Raw genomic sequence first — 27,331 nt, forward strand, 5'->3', positions numbered from 1 at the left:
AGGGAAAATGAATTGCCTATTGTTGGAAGTTTGGTGCGAAAAGGAAGTTATTGCAAGGAGGCCAATTAATCTACTGGCATTGCTGGAATGCCGATGGTGCATGAGGCGCTTGTGTGTGTTTTGCTTACCTTGCGTTGCATTCGCGGTGCAGCTGAACACAAGGAAGTGCTTGGGTATAAAAACTAAAAGATTATTAACACTCACTGTGGCACCAATTACTTCTATCTAGTCTTTGTTTTACGCCCATTGCTAAACATTGCAGTGACATTCCATGAACTAAAAAGTTGGCGATTCGACCTCATGCAGAGTTTTACTTGTTTTCGGATATTTCGGTTCAAATACAATCTGAGCATTTCTGCGTGGTCGAAACCTTGTTTTTACAACCAATAAACCAACTGATAAGAAGATTGTTGGCCTGCTAGTTTCAGGAAATCATTTCGTGGCTGCAGGTTTTTTCAAATCAAGTTAAAAACACGTTTCCGCGATGTTCCCGAATCGCTTTATTATCCGAAACAGAAACGATGTTTTTTTTGTTGGAAACCGATTCTGTCGACAATGACCTTAAAATAATGACGAAACTGAAATTTCAAAAAAAGGAATTCTTCTTTGTGGCCATTTTTTTCGAAATCCCCATACACATAGAATAAAATTACGAAATCCCCTTTTCTTTTGTACTCACGCAGGTTCGGAAACAATTCATGCTGCTGTGCCTCTCTGTGAATAGTTTATTTACAAATTGTAAAATGTCCGAGTATTCGAAAGCATCGGTCACACAAAAAGTTGGTGGAACAAAATCGAAAGGGCGGGAGCTGAGCAACGGTAGTCACGTGACCACGGTGCGTCTGTTGTGAACGAAACAATGTTTTTGCTTGGAAGCAGTGGTACAAGTAAAAAAACTATACCGGGAAGATTGAATTTACACGAAAAATAAACCATTGTGTTTTCGCATACTTGGTGATATTTCGTAAATAAGTGAATATATTTGCCAAATTTTAAGTAACTATTTGGGACACACCAGCAGTTGTTGAATTCCTTCGGAACGCCGTACCGGCTTACTTTTACAGCCGCTTGGAAGTTTTTCATGTTACGTTGCTCACACAGTTTGATTACGGAGTTGCAGCAGAATTTAAACAAACAGTTGAATTCTTATTTTTGACGGATCGCCATTTTTCGGTGAAGATTATAGCACGAAAAATCACGTATGGGTGTAGAATTGAATCACAAGGATAAGATCAATTCCAACGCTGTGACAAAGTTAATGTTGCGCGATGCTGACAAGTAGGATATAGTTGCCGGTAGAAAAACGTATTTTTACAGGGTTAAAAATAATTCAACACACACACCTTACAAAAAACTACACACACATTAGGTTGCGGCGACAAAGGAACTTCACATTTATGTACACAAGCGCGGAGATTTGGCAACAATGAACATGCACAACTATCTAAAAATGCGTGAAAAATGTATTTAACTATCAAAGCTACGTTTCTGTACAGGCAGTGATGAAGGTGCTGATGGGATACATGGACGTTTTGAAATGCGATTCGACAATTAAACACGAAACGCCTTCCTCATCTGGGTAAATGCTGGTAGTGGCGGATTAATATTTGTTATGACGGTCTACTAGTTGTTCTACAGTGTCTTGACTACATATAATTGCATCGCTAACCGAAAAATTAATATTTTACATCACTTGTTTCGCCACAAAACGAGTTTCTAATCTCCTCTTTGTTGCGATTTTTCGCATAGCATCATCGTATGCTAAAAACCGAAAGGTCAAGCGAAACAACGCGAATTATTTGCGTTCGGCACATTACAACGAAACCATATTAAACACAGCGTGTCCACACATAACAAGAGAAACGGTTTCGATTAAAAATCCCACATCCCTATAGAGGCTGATGGACAAAAACGTCCAAGCAACAGCGTGATAATAAACTACACCCAAATTACTAACAATCTACATGTCCATATCCACATCATTGAGGGGTTCAATTGGAGCCGGATTCAACCGGTTTTGTTGGAAAAATCCCGTCTGATACGGAGTTACTTGAGGCTGGGTACTTACCGCTTGGGGTACATCAGCTGAGGACCCCATCAGGTCAAACAGAGGACCAATCTGGCTCCCTTCGTTAAGCTCTTTAATCAAAGCTTCCACGCAGACAACCGACTCAGTGGTGGCTCGTTCGGCCAAACGGTCGTAGCTGTCTGGGCCCGACGACAACAAACTGTCGTTCAGACTCTGAAATTCGCGTCTCTCGCGATTCTATGAAGATAATGGAGCGTTTTAGTGGATTTCCGATGGTTAGTTTTATTGCACTTTCAGCGCCAATGTCAACAACGGTAAAAAGAGATTAACATTGAGGTTTTGACTGATAAACCAAACACAACATTGTTTGCTTCTTAAACAAATGTATTTCAACAAATTAAACATGTCTTATAAGTGGAATTACCTTCATCAATAAGAAGCGGGCAGCCCTAGGTATCATGTACAGGGTAACCAAATTCTTGTCGATGGGAGTCCTCATGGACCAATTCTGTCCGAACGACGCTGTTATTTCCACCTGCAATAACGTGTAAAAAACTTAACATTTTTGTCAACAGTCTAAATCACTATTTTGCGAACCCCGACAAAATTTCATCTTTTATATCAAAAAGTTACATAACAAAAATCACAAATTCATTTAGGATTTGCAAAATTAGCAATTTACTTGCAGCATTGTTAACTACACAAACAACTAAGCCTTTAATAACCTTTGTACAGCCGTTATTCGTAATGTATTGCAAGCTTTATTCAAATCTTCCAAAGCTATGCAAGCTGTACAAACAAATTTAGTCTAATATTTTTCGTGAACCTTAGCAGGGAGTGAGGACCGACCTAGAGCTTAACAAGGAAGTAACCAATAGCACAAGACCCTGTGCGATGTGGTTCGGCGTCAAACAATGCGTTTGCCTCTAAAGAAAAAACCCGATGTGATGCGAAACCTTACCTCAGGTGGCCTCAGCCTTCCTTCGTCGGCGAACCTTTTCAACTTCTCGCAAAACTTGCGATAATCAAACACTTTGAGGGGTTGGTTTCGATCCAGTTTCTCTGGAATACTCTCTGGCGATTCGGGCCCCATAACGAACACCTGACGACACGAAAAGTTCATCAGCAAGCATGTTACTGACCCAAAGCAACTGTTTACCATTAGGTCCAAATACAACTTCAACTAATCCACCATATTTTTCTTAGGGCTATATCTATATCCATGGTTAATTCAATTGTGGCAAAGTTTACTGAATGAGCACATAATAACCAATGCAGTTAGAGAGGTACTTTTTAATTTTTGCATAGTATTTTCCTTAGGTGTAGAGCTTATCTAATTTGAGACACTTTTCTTGTATTTGAGTTTGTGGATTTCGAGACTTCAGACGAACACATAGTACATGTATGTTTAATGCTTATGGGATATTCCTACAAGTATATGAGTGTACAGAAAGCCACATACCCTGCTTTGACACAATCTTTTAGCAAAGAAACATCCGTCCTCGTAATAGAGTATGAGACCCCTTCTGATGTTGTTCAGGACATGCTTGGTAAGCTGTACTTGCTTGGCTGACGCTGCGTATGGTTCGCATTCTACCAGCTCAATCTTAAAAACAACAGAGAAACGCGTTACTGGTTTCAGTCTCGTTTACTTTAAAATCCACACAAGAAAAGGAGAGATGCATTTTTGAATGAGTTTGTTTATTTAAACCTGAATTGGGCCATTTTGTTTCAAGCATTTGTGATGTAACAAATCCCTGTAAACAATGAAATAACTGACGCGTTGTATTTTTTAAGTAGGCTCTGAATGATTAAAAGTGCAAGTTTTTGAAAATTTGAAAATAAGTTTTGGCGTATAAATGTTGCAGATTGCGAATTCGGAAAAAAAATACGAGCTTGATTTTCGCTTACTCGGATATTAATAAAATAAAATATAGTATTTCTGTGTAAGATCGAAGCAACATAAAAGACAGCTCAGTCAGTTTTTAGCCTCATAAGTTTTTGCAACACGTCTACAACATGCCAGGGTAGCCTGGGTACTGTAATACATTTGAATCAACAAACAAACGTTTTTTTACCTGTCTCAGTTGCGCCGAACCGAACACACCACTGGGCAGCTCATGAGTAGCGCTGGCAATATGTTGCAGGCTGGCGTCCCCGTAGTGGACCCTGCACCCCTTCGGCTCGTTCACGTGACAAGCGATGACGTTGTAGCCGCGATAGCGAATGTAAACTTCCATCTCGTGGGCAGCTGCATAGAAACGGTAGATTTTTACAACTAGAAGTGACACAAAATGATATGATGACTTTTTCTTTTGGGATTAATCGCCTGAAAACTTGGACGACGCAAAAACAGGACCCAAATACACACTTTTTGTACTTTTTTCAAAAAAGTGCGAGCATTGTACAAGATACATCAGATAATGCCTGCCATTTTTTGCTGAACAACTCACAATTTCGCGAAAAATTTACCCTTATTTGTTTTGAACTTAACTCGACTTGTACAAAACAAACATGATTTCCAATTAGAACAACTCAGCGTAAAACCTCACCTGGCATTTTTTCCGGCATAGACGTAAGGTCGTCGATCACTGATTGGTCGATACCCTGATGTCCGAAGTTGTCATATCCGTCCGCTTCCATGTTGGTTGCGTCACTTCCGCCTGGGGACGACACCCCGTTAAAGGCGTGGGGTTTGTAGGGTGGGAGCTGGGCCGGTGGGAGGGCCTGGGGTTCGTAACCGGTCGAATCGGCGGAAGTTTTGCGCGGGATGTGATGTGCTTGGGGGATTTCCCCGTAGCGAGGGGGTGGGGCTACATCGATCTAACCAATCACAAAATACCGATTTAATGACGTCAGGTTAAAGTAAGTATTGCCGTCGACGGGAACGACTAGATGTAAGTTTAGTAAAACGTAGTTTTGCTGTTTGATTGTGAGAACTGCATGAAAATGGATGCACCAAAAAATGACAAATACTCACCACGCGGCGGTCGATCCCCGCGTAACTATCCTCCACTTTCATGCGACCTAATGAAAATAATAAAGCTGTGTTTTTATGCAGTAGCCAGCAGTGTAAAATGTTTTTAGTTTAAAGACAAAATAACTGTGAAAATGCAACTGTTATATTGTTGTTTTCCGCGTTCTTAATTATATCACGTGATTTACAAGGGGTGTTAGCGTTCCTTTTCCATGTTTGTACGGTTCTTAATGCTTGGTTGTGTGGCCTATAGCTGAACAGCAGGAGAAACGTCAGTCAATAACAGTTACGTTGATTTGTGCCAGAAGGACAGAATATTAAAATTTACTACCAACTTACTGAATGCTTGAGTTGGCAATAATAAAGCAGTGTGTTTTATGCTGTAACCAGTAATGTCAAAGGTTTTTAGTTCAAAAACAAAACAGCAGTGAAAATGCAACTGTTGGATGATATATTACGAACTTACTGAATGCATGAGTCGGGTCTCCAGTCAATGGACGCGGGGGCTCTGGGGTCGCAATCAGATCACGTGTCAAGCCCGGGTGGGGTGGTGACGTCAGCACATGTTCCGAGGAGGTCCTGCGAGGGTAGTAAGCATCCACTGCAACGAAATTCAATACTGAGTATTGGGGTTTTGCAAACTATACGGGTATTTGAAAGCATTTAGTTTAGGGATTTGCCGCGGGAGTAAATCCAAATATTGACCGCTGATAACAAATTAAGTATTTCAATTTGACAAATTCAGCGCATGATTACGTCATAAGAATATATCGTTGCAGACGATCCTTGTGATTTTTGCGACTAGCATGGAAACTTATGACGGGTCCGGGTCCGAATTCGCCCGAGATTATGCTGCAAGTGTGTTCGTTCCTATCCGTAACCGGATACATTATAAGTTTACAAAACAGTCAAAATAAACAATCTTTTTTGTGTTAGCCCATCTTCAGTTTCACTTGCAAACTAACCCATAGTTTGGTCGCTTTAAAGTGTTTACGTTTCCAGATATTGAAAAAAAATCCCGCTCGTAAACGATATTGATATCGTAACAAGCGTTGGTTGCGGCGTGGGTGCTTCTCCACTTTTAGCTGCTAAGTGGAGTTTCCCAGATAGCGAAAAGTAGTTTCTTACTGATCCAAAACGCGTAGTCATTATATGTCAAATGTAAGCAGCGATAATTCCCATAATAATAGCTTGGATATTGTGTTGCTGCCAGATATATTCTATTTGAAGTTCAACTATTTATTGATGTGGCTTTGACAGAGATTTGTAAATCTGTGTGTAACGAAACCTTGGGTTTATTTCAGATATAAATGTACCCTATATATTTTACCTAGAGCAAAGCCCTTTTTTGCGTGGATCGACAAATAGAGATAGATATTAAGTAATCATTGCGGTTGACACATTTATCGCTTAAAAGCGCACCCCGAAACTACATATGCAGGTGCCGGCACCTCCCAATCTCACCTACTGTTTACCGCGACAATGTAATACTTGCGACCGTTCTATGCTTCTCATTATAGTGGAGAAACTTGGCTCCAAGATTTATCACAAAACGGAGTAATGGAAAGGCCAGAGAAACGTGTTTTATGATTTCGGTTTGCATGACAAGACTTATTTACACTATGGTATTTAATGTAGTTAGGTGAGAAAATCTTGGAGTTGAATACACAGAATAGAAATTTATGTTTATTGACTGACTTTCTACGACAGGTTATTGTGTCAGCACTTTATAGTTAAGGATTATATACAAATCAAAACTATTATTATTCTATGATATTTCACGGGGTTATTGTCCAAACTTGCACGACGGGGATATAGTTAAAATGCATTAATAACAATAAAAAATCTATCATCTCCTGGTGTTCTCGTCACTACGAGTTTAAATCAAGTCGGTTATTCCCGCCTGGCCGATATAGAGACATTTTTTTCCAGAAATAACTCCAATATATTTGTAACGCCGCAAGCTGTCCTTCATCCCGCTATCACGTGATTACACAAGGTCACGACTAGTTCAACCTAGTTTTTTAAGGAAACCGAACGCAGCACGTACAAGTACCCGTATGTGCGTGGGAGTCGTGTGCATTTGGTTAAAGTTTCGACGAAAATCATTATTTTTATCACGGAAGACAAACAAAGACCTGAAGCACAATTTTTTTAGGCCAACATCACATCATCAGCGACGAAGACGGACAACAAATTCTCCACAAACGCTAAATACAAGCTTTAACAATCCTATATAGAAACAAAGTTTTCCAGCCGTATTTAGGTTCACGTCAAAAAGTCCTAATTTTTAATGCATTACGTCTGAAGGGAATGACAACTGTCAAAAAGTGCTTACTGTGAGGGTTGCCATGGTGATTGGGGGGTGACGATTCTTTTCCCCAGGTGCTGCGCGGCCAGATTTCAGCTTCTTGACCTGGAAATAAACGTGTATCAAGTATTTACGACGTGAAAAAGTGCTTCCAAGTTTGGGGCCGGTGGAAAAAATTAATGGCGATGGATGGTCTCGCAGATTTTTCTAACTACGTTTGGTTAAAGGTGGGATCGAACATTTGCGCAAGTCTTGTTTTTCTGGCGATCCAACTTTCGCGGTTGTTGTAAATCAAATTATTTTAACAATACACGATGCACCCTTTGGTGTGACATTTAATAATGACGGTGAGAGTAAAATAACACAGAAGATTTGGTGTTGGATTGGTAACGCCGGGGTTGCCACGAAAAAGTGGGACTAGATATTGTCTGTTTAATTTATTGATTGAATTTAAACGAAATAGACTTCAAGTCAAGATATACTCAAAATTTATTTTACTTTACACTTTAAGTGTGTTTTTTCGGAAATTCTAACGCTTCACCCTCGGTTTCAAATTTTATCAAATGGAATACCAAGAAGTTTCAAAAAAGCCTTTGCCTTTTGGCAGGAAGCAATAGCCTTTACTCCGCACCCAACATTTTGTAAAGGAAAGTCACATTCTCCACTTCTTAATCTTTTCCGGGAATGCAGAACATGCAAAAGGTGGGAAAGGGCTTGGAAACCAATTTTACACCAAACTCTTTATACCAGACTGCATAGCAAAGTTGAAACACTCCTGTGTTGTGTATTTCCCAGTAGTTTCGATTTGTTATGCAGTGAATTTGGATAAGCAATCGAGCCAATTTAAAGGTAGACTACATCTTTGTCACAGGAGAATTTCTCACTGACATTTTGAATTGCTCTGTGGTCTGTTCGTTAAGAAGGCAGCGCGAGTTTCGGAATTACGTATAGCGCTTTCCCAAAAATGCGGACATGCAACAACCCGAAGAATTTTGCGGGGTCTCAGTGTCAAATGTTGTTATTCAGAAAACGCCAAATCCCCCAAAAACGATGACAACACCGCCCTTTTTCGACATTCCATTGTAATTCACGTGCAAAAACAATCGCGATTCGCACGACTTACTCTTGTCGGGCTCAGGGAGAAGCTGGTAGACTCTGTAGGGATCGTTTCCCTCCAAGTTGCTGTGCTGTCTCAACTCCTTAATGTCCGGGAGTTTGTTGAGGGCGCACCGGAGTCTGGTCTTCCACGTCGCCGCATCAAGCTTGTCTCCGTGCTTCCACTTGCCTCGATGCTTAGCCCACTCCTGCTCAATAAAACGGGTCATAAAAAATCAGAGCTCACAGGTTTTGTCGTAAAATGCGCAACCAGTTCTCTACGGAGAGATAAATTGTGCTGTTGAAGTAATTTCAAATAGAAAGGACTGGGCAACAAAATTTAAAAACTCTCCAGAGTGGCGCATTTGTTTACCCAGTTAACAAAACAACTTGTGTTGAACAAAACATCAATAAAAATGTTGATAAATTTTTGATCAGCTTTTCATCGCGTTTAAAAAGTTTTTGTAAAGTCAGAAATTCAAAAACAACATTTCTGGAAAAAATAAACCAATTATATCATTCTTTTTTCAGACTTTTGAAATTTTTAAAATGCAGACGTGAATTTATTCGTTGTATGAAATTGTACAAAATTAAATTTTAGCAAAATTTCAAAATCGTCAGTAACCGGGTCTTTTGGTCGCTTTAAGACGTCGCAATCACAGTGGTACTTTTCCTAACGCCGTTCAAACCACATGCAAGTTAGCACAAACGACGTCACTAGTTTCGACGTTCCGCATCGGTGGGTTTCGGTCTGCGCCACGATGCGCACGGGTGATTTCCCCGAAGAGAGACTGTGCTCACGGGCCTTTGAGAGGTGACGTTGCGTTAAGGCGACGAGAGCCGTTAATCTGTGCGCGGAGTGCATGGAATGCGGCAGAAAATTGGTGAAATTGTTCGCGCATTTTTCAGCGGCTCGCGCATTTGACTATTTTGGGATCGTGCGGTCATAGCTTCAGTAGTGATGCGATGATAATACTTTGACCATTGAACATGGGGACCTGAAGACAGTGTAAAAAGGAAACGTGCGGTCATGGAGGATGTGGGGTACAAGACTTTAATATTAATTCGAACTTTGACCACCAACCCTAAACAATTGCCCTTATCCATGTTTTTCCCCCTTCACTTATGTGGGCAAGGATTATTAACTTGGGATTAAGATGCACAAAATGTTTTTTCCTGCATTGAAATATGTTTTGATAAATTGCTGATCTGCTTTAATTCGACCATTTCTCCTGAGGTTCGTCACCATTGAAAACTTTCGAGTATCAACAAGTTCAACCGGGAAGGACTGAGAAACAACAGTTTCGCCCGGGGTAGTTTCAAAGTGACGGAACCACATGTGGTTCTCTGTAGGTATGGAGAAAGTGCGCACACGTACCCGAACCGTGTGGACGTTTCTCAAATTTGTTGAACCCCCGCCATTGCCCGCGGGAACCCGGGTTGGGCCCCCAACCATATTTGGAAGTGTTAAATTTGCATACACGCCCCGAACCTTTCCATCGCCGACCGAACCAGGGCGGGGAAATCCCCGACAGGATTTTGTCCCAATGGGAATTGGACTAAATTTTAGGCGATTGAAAGTGGGGATTAACGAAGCCATGACGTAATATTTGTTCCGCAAAATGCGCCTCGGGGATTTCGTCTTATTAACTGCAGGATATCAGTTCTATCAGCTGAAACGCGCTTTTGTTGAAAAAAGGTTAAAAAGGAAGCAATTCTTACCAACGTAATCGCTAAATTATACGAGACAGAGTAACACGTTATCTTAATACCGAAAGAAATCGATGCCAACACTCAAAGCGCGTATTTTTTTTTATTCCCGGCACACGTGGGAGACGGCAGAAGGAAAAAACTCAAAATGCGTCACGTGGTTTAAGGGAGGCTCATACAGGAAGCCTATCACGGCGTTGGGAAAAAAGTTGATTACTTGTGGAAATCAGCACGGTTATAAAAGGCTGCATATAGTTTGTACCGCGTCAAGCACAATGTGAATATAACAACGTATCGGCGCAACTGACAAAGTCACGACAACCCTTGTTGCAAGAATTGTCCGGTGTACTCACTAAGAAAACCTTCGAATTTAATGGTTTGCGAAAATGTAGCTACGTAGAATGACGCGGCTTTACACAACAAACACTGTCGTACTTTCCGGTGCGTATAATCGTGACCGGTACTGCAAGAATAAACTGTACCAGCCAAGGAAAGGCTCTCAAAGCACGATCTAAAGCTTTGTCTGAAGCGTCACACGTTCGTGATCGCGCTTTCGAGATTTTCGATTACTGCTCTACGTCACTTCCGGGTTTCGACGTGCAGTTGAGGGGTGGAGGGTCAGTGGACTTATCTTTCTAAGTTTCCTCGGGGTTAACGCTTTCACGAGCCCACAGGGGGACAATGGGAATTATTTTGATAAATCGGTACATTAGAAATAGATGACCTGTAAAGTTTATGACTTTCCATGCGTTTGGGTGAATTTCCTTGTTACTGGAATAGCGATGGGGGCACAATGTAATCTGCGTCATTTTAACGAAAAACAAAAGTTTGATATGAAATTAAAAAGTCACAAAATATTTTCCTGTTATAAAAGATATTCAACTGTGCCCCACGATTATTTAAAACGGTTATTTTTTTCTTTGTTATATTGTTTTGACAAGAAGCGTTTTCGCGCCAATTTTCGTTACACGTTAGCAAAAACAAACTGGTTTGGCTTGTCACCACCTACTTATAGTGCGGCGTAACAAAATGTGCTTTCCGGTGGGTAATTCCACAGGCAGTATATTAGGACAACTTGCATTAGCGCAAGGTAACTGAAACCGCCTCTGGCCAAGGAACTGTCGCAATGACCTTCGCAAAGTTTGTAGCATTGCACAAACATGCGCATTCCAATGGGATCAACTTACCACCATTTTCAGGGGAATTTCATCTTGGATCGAAGCGGATTATCTTACTGTCCACTACAGTACCCTATTGTTGTTTTGAGAGAACAATAAAAGCCTTCCATAACCATTGTTTTATCACAGTACCATTTCAAACTGGACTGTATAATGGTAAATGCGTGGCGAAGAACAAATCGGTTTGGTTAAAATAAACTGTTCTACAAGTTAAATACTATATTGGTTATAATTATTGTTGCCTGACTGCTTATGCTGTGTATTGTGCCGTGCACAAATATTGAACAAATTCACTGCAGCACTCACCTTGAAGATTTGGCAATCCTCTTCCCTCCAGTTATTCTTGCCGGCATGCTTCCAAGGAATTCTGAATACGGTCTTTTCGCGGTTTTCCCATTGGAGACCGGGGATTGTCCCCCCTTCAATCATATCAATCAGCCAGTATCGAAGTCTTTTGGGTGGCTCAGACCGAGTTGTTGTCCCGCTGCCACTGGACGTTGTTGAAGACGCTGGCGAAGGCTGCTGCTGTACGGGAGATGTCCCGCCAGCATAATCTCCGTTTCTCATTGTCACTGTTGTGCTGGTTACCGTGTAACCACCAATAGCTGCAGTTTGGTGCATGTGGGAGTGGTAGGCCTCTGTTTTAGCGACCGGGTGATTGTACGCGTGGTCAAAAGCATTGACAGCTATCGCGGTTGAGGACATAGCCTGTTGCAACGGCACTTGTGGCTCAAAGTTGTTGTAGCCCTCTCGCATAACACTCACGGCGATGACAAATCAGTCCAGAAAACTTTTGGTAAGATGCCCGGGGCGTTTCTCAGCGCTTATTATCGGCGAGCTTTAATATAAGTTTCACTATGGGGGTTATTTCGGCTAGGAAAAAACCTGAAAAAAATAGACTTGTCACTCATATGCTGGCCAAAATATGTGCGTGTTAATCATTCACATCTTGGGGGCGGAGTCTGAAAGAGAGTTCAAACAATGAGACTTGAAACAAACAATCTTACTCAACCAACTAGCTCAGATCCAACTTCATTTCTCAAAACACTTAAAACGACTAAAATAAAAAGGTATTATAGAGTTCTGTTGCCTCACCAACGTCTTCTCCTTAGTAAACTGGCCAACGCTACACTACTGTGCTGCTGGAACGTCTAATTGTTCGTGATCAATTGGGGTATGACGTAGTAATGTATTACACAATGCAGTCATAAATTACAATCCCGGCCCCACTGTGATGTAACAATGTTCCTCAAAAGATGACAATTACTGAACGACGTAAATGCAAGCGTCAATTATAGTACTAAAAAGCGCTAATAGCTTATGTCAGAAGTTGTAGGTTATCATTAGATAGCCAGCAGCCTCTAAAGGAGAAATGAGCGTACGTTTTTAGCGATAAATTGGAAAGTATAGTAGCAAATTGATTCCAAAGCGATTTTATAATCACGTCAACATCCACAAGTCGTTTTAAAAATATATCTGCTACAATTTATGGTAACGGTAGGACTTTCAGTTCAGTCAGCTGATACAGTCTTGGTACAACACCACACACATCATTACTGGGAGTTACCACGTAATACAACACTACTACTACCACTGTACACAATAAATAAGCTGTATATTGGCATTTGAATAGAATCTAAGTGTCTATTACCACACCTGAACGTGACCGTTGCGTGACCCATACTTGTGTGGCAACACACTAACTAAAGTACATTAAAACACGATATAAATTTACATACAAACGCTTTGTGCTCGTCACAATGCACACACCTGTAGTCCTAACCGTTTGACAATCCTTCTGGTAAAGAGTTTTTATTGACGCGTGGTGGGGTTTTGCAAACACCCTAATTTCGATTCGTTGGTACGTGCGTTGTAAATATATGGTGTTGGTCGGTACCACAGTCCATTGGACAAGGGGGTATAAAGTTTCGGGGTCATCAAAATAACAGGTGAACACCTAAAAACCTTTTACATTTTAATGTGCCAGAATGCCATGAAAATACAAAAATTGAAATGGCTTGTTGGTGTTAACAAATTTAACTTTTAAATTGTCGATCCAGGTTTATTTGAGTTGTGAAAAGCGAGTAAATGTTGCGACGCTGAATAGCTTCAGGTAGGTATTGAAAGGGAGTTGTGACAGATATCTGAGGAAAAAAACTTTTGTGTGTTCGTATTATTCCCCATATATCAATCAGCTTTAAAACACGACATTGTGCAAATAGCACACACGAATTTTCGCGTGAAATCTGTAAAAAAACACCCGTAAAAGGATTTGTCATACAATCGCAATTAAACACAATTTTTGCCCATTTCGCTCCGTTCATGGTCTGAAGCACATTAGGTAATAATCGACCCAAAATCAATAAAACGTAAATTTAAGTGTTCAAAAAACATAGAATATGCTACGATTGGGATTCGGCGTTACCCATGACATTATTTTCATTGCAACACTCCACAAACAATGATGTCATCCAATTGACACGTTTAACGCTTTTACAAATATTTTAATGTTAATCGTGCCATCTTTCCATAAAAAAAACTTTTGCAACAAAGCAGGCAAGCAAGCAAATGGCAAACACACTTGATGCTGACTTCAATTTTGAATTTTTTTTGCTTCAAGCAATTAAATTCTTATCTTCTAAAATTGTTGTGGATAGTATAATGATATCATTGCCTTATCAAGCGACCATTAAGGAACACCCTTGATGTACTTACTATAGCAGTGTAAAACGCGGGTACATATGGCGCAGCCGTTGTTATCTAGCAGCAGTGTAATATAAATGATTAACAAATACAAACCTATACCCTGGCACACCGGGTTTTGGGTAAGCATGGCAATTGTTAAGGGAACACCTCACCGAAATATCGATTCTGTTCGTTTCGTTATTTCCCGATAACATTGAAATAAGCAAAACTGTAGATTTTACGTCCTGTCTTACATACACAAACGACTATGTTATGGACTGAATGAAATTAAAGATACAACATTTTGTTTCCGTTTTATTCAGAACGAGATTTTGGCACAGGATTTAAATGTATCACAATCACATTTGTAACAAACTTTTGTTTGCCCCTAAGTACTAACAAAATTCACAAGGCTGATGTTCTGACTAAAGACAGTGTCGAGTCTTTGTCGATTAAACTTCACAATTACAGACAACAACAAGCATGCTTGTGCTTCTCAACCACTGCGCTGAAACATTAAACCCTCATTAAACGCCACATACAAGTTTAGCTGCCTTCCTGTGTTTGGTTAGGTACGTTTTTTAGAGTGCCAACTTAGCCACAGACAAAACATACATCATGCGTTCGCTTTTGCAAAGCAAGTATGTATTCCCTCAGCTTGAGTAGGAATTAATCATTAACAGTTGAGGAAAAAACTGAAGTTTTTATCCAAATAGTCTGGCTATTTGAGCACCATACACGCATTACAGCACACAGAAAAAGGTGAAGAGGAACTTGCTCGTCATGCTTGACAGAACCAAGTTTATACTAATATCACCAGGGTACTTTCCGAAAAGCTTTTTTTGGACAGCCTCGAAGTCAAAAATTCTCCAAAAAGTAGATTTGGTTTAACGCATTACTGATCATTAGCCAATCTTTGTTTAAAGCCACCAAGTTTTGCAAGCACAACTGCTTGAACGTAACTGCCTAAAAAGCACAATTTTTGTGGTATTTTTGCTTACCGCAAGTGACAGCTTTGCCTGTTTAACGTTTGATTCAACATTCAAGCACCTCTTGTCTGCGCAAGAGTCTCTTGAAGCAGAAATATCACATAAAACAGGAACTGTAGTCTCGCCACAGCACCTAGATGTAACTGTAGACAAGCTGTTTGCTGTTTCGCTACTACAGTCTTTTAGCTACAGCACACAACGCAAGTCGCTTATATAGTTTGACACGCTACACGAAACCAAGCGAAAGTTACTGTACGGCCGACATGGCAACGAGCATCTGGAAATAGATACATTGCCTCAAGGCACGAACTTTTAAACCGTTTCATTGCCTCGTGTCCGTTCGACAAATGTCTCACAGCAAGTAACCAGTGTCTTGTTTATATACTACGCGCAAAGTTTTGGCCCTTTTCCTTGGCATCCTGTCCTGGTTTAGTCTGAACAACAAGGAAACTGCTTGAGCTCTGCTCAACTACCGAAACAACTGCTGCCTTCTTCCAACCGTAACCAACCATCGACGTCACGCTTCATTTAACATTATGGTACAAAAGCTTTGTCAACATGGCGTCAACTTACATTAGGTTATGTACTTCTTTCATCACAGTATCGTGCGTCGGTCCCGTGGTGTAACGGTTAGCACTCAGGACTCTGAATCCTGCGATCCGAGTTCAAATCTCGGCGGGACCTGCCTTTTGTCTGTCGACATATTTCATGGCAGTAAGTGTTTACGTTACCTCCGTGGTGTTTTACAATTTTACCGTTGAAGACAAGATGTTTTTGCTGCCTTATACATACTTACTTTTAACAATGATTAAATCCTTTTGACGGAGTTTATGAACATATACGGGTAGATTCATATCTTTTGTTGTGCCCATTAGATATCAGGAAAATTATGGGGAATATTCATTGACACGCCTGCATTAATATGGTTTACCTCACCTGAATATTATATATATATATGTTTACGAGTTAGCGGGATAAATTGTGAACTTAAACCCAAAACGAGTTTTAAATATCACATACCAAAATGCATTCCACGCATATAAAAAATTCATCAATGTTGTAAGTCACCCCGGTACCCTGGTAACATCGGACATGACTGGGAATTGCTCGCAGACAGTAAATTTTAACAGACGTTTTTATGTTTGCATCACAAACAACCGAAATTAAAGTCCGCGCATCACAGCTTCGGGGCAATATTAGCCCATGAAATATCATTCAAGCTTTGTGCCGGAATCGTTAGGTGGCCATTTGCCATGGGATTGCCGTTGTGTCCCTACATGATTTACAAGATATTTCAACACTTAATTTGTGTAATACGCCCATTTTCACGACAGCATGGGTATTATGGATTTGAGGGTGGACAAATGAATTTCAAACTTTGGAAATCTTTTTCTACCAATATTTGACCATTTCACCCAGCTTGTGTTTATTCTATTTTTTGCAATTTTTCTTAAAGCACGTATTGTCTTCCCGCCATTTTTTGCTATGACGTCCGAAGTATCCTCGACCACGTGACAACATAAAAATCACAAAAATATCGTCGTATTGCTAAACGTTAGTCAAAGATATCATTGGCCCAACCAAAAGTGGGTAGTTGAATACACAATCAACCAACAATTACTGTACTTGATTTATTGGCCTTATTATTAGTTTCTTCTAAACTTCCTGTTGACGTGTGTTGGAGTCAAAAAGCGTTTGGGTTTAAACAATACCCAATTATGACCTGTATAAACTGATACTTCTGTATCCCCGGCCTCCCTCCCAAATATATCAGGGCAAAGGCATAGTTTTGCCTTTTCGTTGTTCAAATGCTGACAAAATGGAAACCTCAGCGTTGAGATTTAAAGACCCTTGGACGATGACACTGAAAAATGTTTATTGGCGCAACAGCACAACCCAGTGTTGAGTATTTTGGAAGCATCATTAATTTTTTACTCAGTTCGCTGTTGCTGGCCGCCATGACATCATAGCCATCGAAAGTGAAAAAAATCCTGTGCAAGGTTTATGTGTGATTTTATTAGTATGGGGGAGCTTGGCGATAGAAATTCCTCAGTTTCAAAGCAAACAGCGATATTCATGAGCCTACGAATCTTGTAATTTAAAAAAAATTTTCTACTGTTCATCTTGAATTTCGCTTTTTCTTTCTCAGCAATGTTTCAAGCGGCATTTTTTTCTTGTTAGGTAACTTTTCAATGTCCTACATGCTTAAGTAGGCTTAACCTTATTCACATATGACCTTTTAACTTATTCCACACCTGATTAACGTTTTGCTGGCTACCAAACGTAGGACTTCTTGTTCTCTTGTCAGCATCATTAGTTAAAACTATGAAAAAGCAAATTAATTTGAGTGCAATTATTTTTTGTGTTGGTTCGCGAAACAAACTAAGATACATCGGGTCACAAAAGCCTGCTTAACGTTGAATGTTCTTTGACGACATTTTAGTCGGCTTGCAGCGAAATCAGAGTCTACACCAATCCCGATGAGTAAGTTACGAGCCATGTTTCTTATAGTGTCGTCTATTGAAATCACTATACAAATCTTTGGTCTAAAAGGAAGCACACGACTAAGCGTTTGGATGCCAAAATTTGTCAAAGACGACTTGGATCCATCAATTCAAAAATAATTTGGATACTTCAATTAAGGGCAACATAGCCTGCAATCATAAAATAAAGAAAACAACTGTGCTTTTTTAGAAGATTTTTTGTTTAGTAAGTTTCTAATTGTCAATAAATGCGGCGCGAAAAGGACAAGACAAGAAATAGATACGAAACATGCTTATACTTTGCTTTCAAAAACATAATTTGACCAAGCTTTTCTTTTCTGTTACCGTAAAAAAATGGCCAAACATAAAAAAAAACACATAAGCCCTTAAAACAAAGCACATAAACAATGACATTATTCGACTATCTGTGTCGCATTAATGGACGGCTGTGAGGTCATATACCACAAAGAAATGGCGACTTGGACTGTAAAACGCATAAATGAACCCCTAATACAGAGAAGTCATTAAAACGATATGAGCATGTTTCTTTCAAATAATTCACTGTTCTGACAAACGCGCGTTTTAATATTCGAGGGAGTTATCACAGCAAACTAAACTAAATATGGCTGTTTTAATGGGGAAAAACATATTATGTACTCACGAACGACAATTTTAACTAGACCGCATCAGTATTGACTATACACAGAACGTTGCGTTGTGTCCCAGGGTTCGTGTACAGGGAGTAAAGCATTGCGGTTTTTATTTCAACAAGCGTAAACAAGCGTACAGAATTAGCAAACACAAGACTTCAACAATACAGGTCCTTTCTGAACCATGATGGGACCACACAGTCAGTCAGACTTCTCCAATAAACGTTTTTTATCACTGTTAAAATTAAGTTACACGTTATTTACCAACAAATAATTCCACGACACAATAAATAATATTATCTTACCGTATTAGCGTGTGCATCAGTTAAATTCAATTAACAATTAACAAATTGTCTTTAGTTGCTCACAGTTGCGCTTTCTTACAAAAGACAAAGATTATTTTCCTGCAGCAGTGCTATGACAACTTAACTACTGCGAAGACAGGCATACACCATATGTATGGATTAATTGCAGCGATAAGCGGCTAAAATCAGTTAGAAAATCTATGGCAAAACTAGGTGTTTTTTTTTTGCTTACCTCGGCAAGACAAAAATTTTAATCCGATATATGTAACTGGGTTGGCCGAGTGGTTAAGGCGTTGGACTTAAGTTCCAATGGACGATTGTCCGCGTGGGTTCGAACCCCACACCCAGTAAGTGATTGCTCGTTATCTCTACTTTCAACATAATTTTGCTACCTTATTTAGTGTACAGGGAGCAAAGGCATCGCGGTTTCCTATATAAACGTAAACGTATAGAATTAGCAAACACAAGAGTTCAACACATTGGTCCTTTCTGAACCATGATGGCAATTTTTAAATCTCGCTTCTATTTGTCAAGAAGAAGTGGCCGATCCAGCTAGGCTGCAATGCCTGGGCTGCGAAGCCGCTAAACCTAGTGATCTCGATACGATTGCTGTGATCGCCAAGTAAGGACCTGTGCAGTGGGGCTATCCTGCCAATCATGCCATTGCATAAAACATTACTTGTTGAATTTAACTGCTGCACACTCTCATTTGGTAAGATTGCATTATTTGTTGTCATGGTTCAAAAAATCATCATGGCAGCATAGGCCCACTGCACAGGTCCTTATTACTTGGCGATCACAGCAATCGTATCGAGATCATTAGGTTTAGCGGCTTCGCAGCCCAGGCATGGCAGCCTAGCTGGATCAGCCACTTCTTCCTGACAAATCGGAGCGAGATTTAAAAAATCAAGCTTCCGGTGAGGTTTGAACTCACGACCCTGTGCTAAGCAGGCCCAAAATGCTTTATACCAACTGAGCAGATTCAACAACCAGTTTTCTGCAGCAGTCCATGACAATTTAACTACTGCAAAGGCAAACATAAACCCCAATTGCATGGCACTATTGTAGTGACAAGCGGTTTAAATCAAAATCAATGGAAGAACTTGGTGTTTTTTTTGCTTATCTCCGGAACACAAAAAACAAGTTAGGGCCGATGCGTGCAACTGGGTTGGCCGAGTGGTTCAGGCGTTGGACTTAAGTTCCAATGGACGATTGTCCGCGTGGGTTCGAACCCCACACCCAGTAAGTATAATCGCCACAGTGCTCTTTTCTACTGTCAGCTTATTTTTGCTACCTTATTTCGCGAAAACACCTGCATTATGAAAGAAGGAAATAAAATGGAATTACCCAACCATCTATCAGTGCCGATTGATCAACTTGGTACTCATTTCACAACAATTTTTCAAAATATAGTTTAGTGCCCTGCTTGCCAACCTGTTTGTAGAACACTTCCATAAAATCTTCAAGTCTGGGACCCTCATGTAAAATTTACCTGAAGTTTAAGACGTACCAATTTGAAGGCTTATATTCTTGAAATAAACAACTGTGAAAGATTGGAATGCAATCTTTTCGAGAAAATGGCGGAAAATTTTTATTGACACTGAGGATGCTTGTTACAAAAAAGCGAAATATATTTGTCTTACATACCAAGACTGACAGGTTTTAGCACCAAATTAACGTTTCTGGTATTTTGACATAATATAACCGACGTGAATTTTGATGTTCTAGTTGTTCGTCCACGGGTCTCCCGTGGGTCAGCGAACCCTGCAGGTTGGGAGAAACTGCCTTAAATCAACGAGTTTTACTCACCTTCCAGGCGTTGATATGTTTATTGACGAAACTGATAACTTCGTTTGAAACAACGCAATTGAACACATGGAACTTGCGATAAAACAAGAATGTATTAATTATACTCCTGTGTATTTGCGAATAGATATAGCACTTTTGCAGACCTTGCTATTTTTTTTCAAAAATATGGTTTTAGATCGCGTTGGTTTTGACAAATAAACGAAACCAGGAGCAGACCAGGGCTTTGCTTGCACTAAATTATGATTATTTAAATTGTCTTTTTACGGTGAATATCGCCCCCGCATTCCCTACTTTGATCGGCCCCGCCATTTTCTGGGACCAGCACTAAACTTAAAACAAGTTTTTAAAGTCACACCCAGCGTTTCTTTGTGTCAAAAGTTAAAATGCGGTGATAAATTAAAAAAGATAACAATTATTGGGGTATATGTGAATATTAGATCAGCCAAGCCCCAAATTATGGCAAAATATTAAATATTAGCAGAATTATAACTTTCATTAAACACGGCATTGGGTTAACTTAACAATTTACCAGCAGACTCACAGTCAAAATACAATCACAGTGTCCCAGACAATAGCTTTGCCTTAAAACATCAAAACATTTTCCGAAATACAATAAAATACTCCCTGATGTTGTTCACTATCAACATGGAGCATTATCTTCCTCCGTACACAAGCAAGCTTAAAGCAATTGCATAAGGAAACTCTATAGTAAGTTAAAGCCTTGGGGCACAAACTGGAGATATAAGGTCAGACGGAACTCGGTGGATATTTCGGTAACTGCCCCTTGATGTTTTCCTTGTAGAAGCACTCAATGGATGTGAGTTGAGTATCCCTTAGCCACACATGGTGTCTCTTTGCATGTATCATTCGAATGGCTTCAGTAGGTGTGCAGTCATATGCCTAAAACACAACATTACATTGGTCATTGGTGTTACTAATGATTTTGCGTACTTTTAACTAAAACTGGACACCTACTGCGCAGATGGTCGGCGATAAAATGTCTATTTAATTAAAATTTTAACATCTGCCTTTGCACTAAGCAGTTGTATTTGTTGTATATGTCACTACCCTTGTTACATTCCACTGACTTTACAATTTGCATGAATGAGTATCTGCACACAGCCTTGTTTAAAATAGTCAAGTACATGCTTATTCACTCTAAAAAATAGAAAAGTACCGTCATTAGGTAACAAGCAACCAGTGTTGTGCTTCGAGTTCTTCCAGCCTTGCAGTGAACATACACACTTTCACATTTTTCCCTGTGTTCCAGGATAAAATCAACTCCCCTTCGAAGGTGGGTCTGCTCAATAAAAAGGGAGATACAATACAACATACGATATGCTACATGCTATACAGATGCCACTACTTATTAGATAACTTGGCATTTTTTTGCAAATACATGCATAAGCATTATGTACAGCAGATAGTGCACAGTGTTCTTCAATATTAACAATATAATAATCATTATTAATTCAATAATAGAAAAGATATAGGGCCTACAATAAAACATACAATATGCCACATGTTTTACAAAGGCCACTACTTATCAGATAAGTTATCATTTTTTGCAAGGCTACATGCTTAAGCAATATATACAGCAGATAGTGCATGATGGTCTTAACCAAGCAGGACAGAGGAAACAATATGAATTATACTTGTGATGGAGATGCGACAAAATCCTGTGTTCTCAACCTCAGCAATTGAACACCCCAGGAGTTCCATTCGCCTTCAGTATTGACCAAATTTTCAAGCTCAAAATCTTCGTTTAAAGAAACAACACCTCTCACATCCTCATTCTGAACTAATTGCTTTGTCATCGATTTAAACGGCAAAGCTCCCAGCAATACAGTCTCATCTATTCTTGAATACCATTCTCTGCTTGTGATTTTTTCCAGCAGCAGGTTGTAAGCAAGAGTTGGATAAAATGAGACTTTTGAAAATGTCTGCCACAGCGTCATGACCTTAAACACTTTTGATCCAAGCTTGTAACAAACAAACAGAGGGCCACAGAAAATGGCTATAAAAATGTCACTATTGATTGAGTTTTGGCTGCAATATACTTGTACAACAATGCCACATTAGACTTAATAAAAGAGCAACTTATCACTCTAGTTTACAAGAGTCAGATAGAAACTTTGAACAGTTCGGTAATTAATTATAAATCCGTGCAACTGACAACCTTTGCGTGAATATCAACATGTCGCTAACTTTATGTCGCGCTGTATCCCAAGGGAGTTTTTCTAAAATCCCCTACTACACGCTTGACTTGTTGCGATTCCTGGGACAAAAACTGGAATGCACATTTTTGTTTGTCTTGTGAGTCTTAAGGAATCAAGATGTTAAACCTGAAGGCAGAATTGTTGAAAAAGAAGCAGGAGTTTGAAAAAGAGAAGGCAAAAACTGATAAAACTTACTTATCCTCTCATGAAAAAATAGGTAAAATATTTATTTTGTGCAATTTAATTGCTCTCTAAAATGAAACAAATTAGGTCCCACAAAGAAACCACTGCCATGGAACAAGAAAAACAGTGGGGTGGAAAAAAGAAACGAAAAAGACCAGGAAATGGATGAAGAGGAAGTTGACAAACTGTCTAAAGTTCAGTAAGTAGAAAAATAGTTCAATTACTGAGGTTGTTTTTTTGTAACGCTATTTGCAACTTTTATTTGGAAAATGTTGAAGATACCATGTTAAAACTTACTTTTTAAATCCAATGTGTCTTTTGCAGGTCCATTTTGCAAGCAAAGGCCAAAATGTACGATAAAATGACATCTGGAAATGTAATTCCTGATGAAGAAACATCACAGGTAAATACTGCCATGCATCTTCACTTGTCACATTTACCACAATATTCATTCTGTTTTCAATACATATTGAGTAAAGAAAAATGTCGTAAAACTACAGGAATCAGTCTGATCTGTTTGGTGGTGGTGAACTATGGTTCACTTGTCACTTACCCAACATTACTCACCAAGACTGGCAGGCAATCAGTGTCAGTGTGGTTGATTTGTATGTTAATATTTAAAATTGAATGATCGCATAGACACTGATTTTCTGCCACTGAAATAAAAACCTTTTATTGTCCTTATTTTTGTTAGTTTTAGTCACTTTTAAAGCTCAAATGCATAGTGAAAAGCTCTTTGTGTGTTCGCATTTTCTGATAGATTTTTCTGGTTGACTTTGAGCAGAAAGCCATTGATTCATGGAGAGCAAAGCGTGAAGCCGGTATGAATTTATTGGTTGTTGTAACAAAATCATCCACAAAAATAATTTAACATATTGTGAACAGGGGATTCTACTTCAAAACCAGAGGTTAACGTTAATGTGACAGCTGAAGTAAAAAAGAGTATCAATGATGCCAAGGAACAATGGTAAATAGTTTTTTTCACATCCCAGCAAAACAATATATTTTGCAAAATTAAACAAAATTTTTTTTTGGTAATTGGTTTCAATCTTCCCAGCAAACAGAACAGGGGCCCTTTATATTGTCTGGGATTTGATCATATATGCCAGGAACTGGCCTTGGCTTTGCTGCAAAAGTAATATACAACACCTTAGGTGTGTATTCTGAGAATTAACAGACTAACCTTATCTGTGACGTCGGTCAGGTTAGCTCCTTATAATGATGGAGCTACACCAACCACGTCATGCAAACTGTTTTTGATGAAACGTTTTTTAAACATGACAATGTAAACAACAGTATGGGCCAGTCTTTTTATTCTCAGAATTATGAGTAAATATGTGATTTGTCTTCCTTCTTAGATGTGTATGCTCTGTGACTTAAACAATTTGTCATCATGTCCATATCAGATTTATTTAATCTTGCCATTTTTGACAAACACTTATAGCTGACATCTAACAGGTGACCCTTGTAAATGGCATTAGGTTTGGGACATTTGCTACTTTCTACAGAGGGTAATAATACTAAATATTGTTAATAATAACTTGTAGGGTTGATTATGTTGATTCCCTCGGACGCACAAGAACATGTTTGAAAGAAGATCTGCCAAAATTTCAAAAAATGGATGAAAAACTTGCACCTGTGCAAGCCAAAGAGGTTAGACTCACTGAAATAACTATTTGTGAAAGTTGTTTTTATCAGATAAAGGAAACAGTAATCATTCATTGCTTGCGACAGTTTCCATTGTTAACATTAAAAAGTGAAACACATTTCACAGATGATGTCATAGTAACTGTAGACAACCTGCTACAATATATTGATAGATTCAGTATTCATGTTACAGGAAAATAGCTTTAAAATTGTATAGACCAAAAAGTAAAAAATTATCACCTGTTTGCAAAAGTTTATGTTATATATGAATAATAAAATTTATATGTTGCAACCTCAAGTAACATTTAGCTGGCCAAGAAAATACGTCGCTAGTAAGCTGTGATTAGTTTCATGAAAATTCCTTTTCTTGCTTTTTTGACTCCAAAAGAAGAGGGATCTTATGTCAGATGACATGAGGAGAGAGGAACAGAGGAAGGAATGGGAGCAGGAGGCAGAGCAGGAGGTAGAATCTGGACCAATCCATTTTGAAAATGTCCGCTTTGGGGGTTAGTTATAAAAAGAAATAAAAGTTATCCGATTATAAAAGTTTACATACTGATTACTGATATGTTTGGATTTTAAGATTTTGTTAAGAAAGCAAACCTTTTTTGTTTATGGTTGGTGGAATTTTGATAGAACTTTTCATTGGAGCTCGACAACCAGAGGTTTATAATAAAATGGTAACGGGTGCTTCACAAATCATTATCACTTCTTTTTGTCATAGTGATTTCTTCCTAGTCATACTGCTGGTATTTCATGTGATTTCAATGGATTTTTATCATGTACACATAGTTGGGAATTAAACTCCTTGTTTTTGTAGAAAATCGAGAGCTCGGTGTTGGTTACTACGCCTTTTCTGAAGAAGAAGAGAAAAGGAAAGAACAAATTAAGAGACTCACTAAGCTGAGGGAGGACACAGAGAAACAGAAACAAGTTAACAAAGTCAAACAGAAGAAAGAAAAGGTTTGTCATGTCTGTCATTACAACTTGTTTTTTTTTTCATAATTTTTTTGCCTTGTCCCATAATTTCTTTTGTACATCAGGAATTCTATTTAAATATCACTAAAAATAAAAACTTTAATTCAAAACTAAGTAACTAATACGTTTGTTTGACTTTAGCATGTTGTGGCATATTAAAAAAGGGCAAAATTTAAATAGACCTTAATACACAATACACATGTTTGCAGACAGCTCTTGTTGCACGGTTGGAGAAAGTTCGCCAACGTCGCATCAAGCAGTTGCAAATCCAGGGCAAGGACATTCCAGCCTCACTTCTGGAGCCTGTCAAATTGGTGAACAACTTTTTTTGTGTGGTATATGTTGGCACACAGTCTATTTCAGCCATGCAAAAAATGTACCTAAATAAGCTTTTGCATTGATGGAAAAATGTTGGCCACAAGAAGATTTGTAATAATAACAGATGCCAAGTTGCTGCTATAATTTTCTTTTACAACATTGAGCTTTTATGAATAATTCGCGTGATTATTTGTGCAAAAAGTGATTATTTGTGCAAATGCCGCCATGTTATAAAAGCTAAGGGAAGGTAACATATTTTGAAGGAAGAAGATGATGTTGAAGAAGAAAAACCAGAGAAAACTAAACAAGAAGAAAATGAAGTTAAACCTCCTTCACCATCACTGCCGTATAAATTAAGGGAATGGGACAAGGATAAAGGTGTTTTTTGTTACACATTTGACACTTTGTTATCTTTTAGTCGTGTTTTGTGGCAGAAAAGAAGTGGAGATCCTATTTAAAATAATTGATTCGTTCAAGTTATTGTGGTTTTGTTTATTTTCATTTTTTTGTTGTATTTTTCTAATATGTATGTCTCAATATTTTTTTGTTGATTTAATTTTTCTGATGAATTGCTGAATATTTAAATATTACACAATTAATTAAGCATGAAATCGTTCATCTTATAATGTTGGAACTACACCAACTGCGTCATTCAAACTGATGATGGCACAAGTTTTTAATGAAACGTTTTTTAAACATGATAATGTTAATAACAGTATGGGCCAGTCTCTTTATACTTAGAATTATGAGTAAATCCCTGATTTGTGTTCCTAAATCGTTTAAATTCAGTAACAAACATTCCGAAACACAAACTATTATTTAAATCTAATACCATGCTTTTAAATTGCAAGTTGTTTTCTCAGAAACTTTATGGAAACCTGCAGAGGCGCCGAAAGTTCCAAAAAGCTGGCAAGATCCGCGAGAAGAACGTTTGGACGAATTCGCCCCTCCATCTTCGTATTTCTCCGGACGAAAAGCCCCAAAACGTTCGAACAATTCGGCTCCGTCCTTTTCAAAGCACCAGAAACCAAACGACGAATCACATACGAACGTATCCTCGCATGATACCAAAACAGAGAGTGTTGAATCGGTTGATAGCGCGAGAATTCAACGACTGTTGGACGAAATTACCGCCAAGCACACGGAAAAGGACGTTGCCAAAAGTTCGAAGCAGAAAGTTTTCGTTGCGAAGGAAAAATTAGACGCTAAAGTGGATGAGACGCCCGTACAGAATGAACCGGATTTAAAACCGTTTGTGGCGTCCGACAAACCGATTTCAATTAGCGTGAAAACGAAACCCAAAACAAAATTACTAACGCCAAGTTCCGCTCTTTCTGAATGAATTGTGCAGTCGCAATTTTTGAGTTCACGTTGAAGTCAAACTTAATGGTTTGAATAAAAGTTTTCGTTAGAAAATAAAAACTTTATGTGTACTTTAAACGACTTCAAAATAGATAGGCTGTCTACAAAATTTCAACATGATGACGTTTTTTAATCGGGTTGCGAGAATGGCTGACTAAATGGTCCGTTTTTACCGTTGTTTAATCCAAAACAAATTGAAAAAAAGGACGGTTGTAGCTACAACAGCTGAAAAATGCCTTAAAGTAAGGACAAATCCTAGAATTAGTGACGTTATATGGCAGTCCTGGAAAAAAGTGTATTTTAGGTTGGATTTTTTGAATCACACCATTTTCCAATGGCCGTTGTACTTTGGTTCTCAACCATTCTGTGCAGACTTAAAAATAATAAACAAATCAACAAAAAG

The 27,331-nt window shown here is 38.9% G+C and overlaps 3 protein-coding genes and 3 non-coding genes across 6 annotated transcripts; 4 read left to right on the forward strand and 2 right to left on the reverse strand.

Moving 5' to 3' along the window:
• Positions 1-707: 707 nt before the first annotated feature.
• On the reverse strand, positions 708-12,181 carry LOC145894139 (interferon regulatory factor 8-like). Its single transcript, XM_082982612.1, has 11 exons — positions 11,607-12,181; positions 8,441-8,621; positions 7,345-7,422; positions 5,473-5,607; positions 5,010-5,056; positions 4,582-4,852; positions 4,108-4,280; positions 3,492-3,635; positions 2,991-3,131; positions 2,454-2,564; positions 708-2,266 (listed from the first exon to the last, which is right to left on the reverse strand). Exons 1-11 carry the CDS (start codon positions 12,054-12,056, stop codon positions 1,961-1,963), a joined length of 2,037 nt encoding a protein of 678 aa, XP_082838738.1. The 5' UTR covers positions 12,057-12,181; the 3' UTR covers positions 708-1,960.
• Positions 12,182-15,586: 3,405 nt separating this feature from the next.
• Trnaq-cug (transfer RNA glutamine (anticodon CUG)) lies at positions 15,587-15,658 on the forward strand. The gene has a single exon. It is a non-coding gene; the product is annotated as a tRNA-Gln (tRNA).
• Positions 15,659-18,679: 3,021 nt separating this feature from the next.
• On the forward strand, positions 18,680-18,762 carry Trnal-uaa (transfer RNA leucine (anticodon UAA)). The gene has a single exon. It is a non-coding gene; the product is annotated as a tRNA-Leu (tRNA).
• Positions 18,763-19,574: 812 nt separating this feature from the next.
• Trnal-uaa (transfer RNA leucine (anticodon UAA)) lies at positions 19,575-19,657 on the forward strand. Its single transcript has one exon. It is a non-coding gene; the product is annotated as a tRNA-Leu (tRNA).
• Positions 19,658-20,233: 576 nt separating this feature from the next.
• LOC145894866 (phosphatidylglycerophosphatase and protein-tyrosine phosphatase 1-like) lies at positions 20,234-22,269 on the reverse strand. The gene is made up of 3 exons (XM_082983531.1): positions 21,877-22,269; positions 21,399-21,521; positions 20,234-21,121 (listed from the first exon to the last, which is right to left on the reverse strand). Exons 1-3 carry the CDS (start codon positions 22,177-22,179, stop codon positions 20,969-20,971), a joined length of 579 nt encoding a protein of 192 aa, XP_082839657.1. The 5' UTR covers positions 22,180-22,269; the 3' UTR covers positions 20,234-20,968.
• Positions 22,270-22,514: 245 nt separating this feature from the next.
• Positions 22,515-27,293, forward strand: LOC145894059 (coiled-coil domain-containing protein 174-like). Its single transcript, XM_082982499.1, has 11 exons — positions 22,515-22,657; positions 22,711-22,822; positions 22,948-23,026; positions 23,384-23,444; positions 23,509-23,590; positions 24,171-24,276; positions 24,659-24,776; positions 25,091-25,233; positions 25,458-25,562; positions 25,830-25,944; positions 26,430-27,293. Exons 1-11 carry the CDS (start codon positions 22,558-22,560, stop codon positions 26,906-26,908), a joined length of 1,500 nt encoding a protein of 499 aa, XP_082838625.1. The 5' UTR covers positions 22,515-22,557; the 3' UTR covers positions 26,909-27,293.
• Positions 27,294-27,331: the final 38 nt, after the last annotated feature.

Source organism: Ascidia mentula, chromosome 3, assembly GCF_947561715.1.
Source record: "Ascidia mentula chromosome 3, kaAscMent1.1, whole genome shotgun sequence".
Classification (NCBI taxonomy): Eukaryota; Metazoa; Chordata; class Ascidiacea; order Phlebobranchia; family Ascidiidae; genus Ascidia; species Ascidia mentula.

Excerpts from the sequence above, each read along its gene's own strand:
- LOC145894139 (XM_082982612.1), bottom strand. The coding sequence starts at position 12,056 with ATGCGAGAGGGCTACAACAACTTTGAGCCACAAGTGCCGTTGCAACAG. Across the intron at positions 4,853-5,009 it reads CGGGGATCGACCGCCGCGTG|ATCGATGTAGCCCCACCCCC; the intron begins GTGAGTATTTGT and ends GTGATTGGTTAG. Across the intron at positions 2,267-2,453 it reads CCCGCTTCTTATTGATGAAG|AATCGCGAGAGACGCGAATT; the intron begins GTAATTCCACTT and ends TTATCTTCATAG.
- LOC145894059 (XM_082982499.1), top strand. The coding sequence starts at position 22,558 with ATGTTAAACCTGAAGGCAGAATTGTTGAAAAAGAAGCAGGAGTTTGAA. Across the intron at positions 22,658-22,710 it reads ATCCTCTCATGAAAAAATAG|GTCCCACAAAGAAACCACTG; the intron begins GTAAAATATTTA and ends GAAACAAATTAG. Across the intron at positions 23,591-24,170 it reads AATGATGCCAAGGAACAATG|GGTTGATTATGTTGATTCCC; the intron begins GTAAATAGTTTT and ends AATAACTTGTAG.
- LOC145894866 (XM_082983531.1), bottom strand. The coding sequence starts at position 22,179 with ATGACGCTGTGGCAGACATTTTCAAAAGTCTCATTTTATCCAACTCTT. Across the intron at positions 21,522-21,876 it reads TTGTCGCATCTCCATCACAA|ACCCACCTTCGAAGGGGAGT; the intron begins GTATAATTCATA and ends TTTATTGAGCAG. Across the intron at positions 21,122-21,398 it reads TTGCTTGTTACCTAATGACG|GCATATGACTGCACACCTAC; the intron begins GTACTTTTCTAT and ends GTTGTGTTTTAG.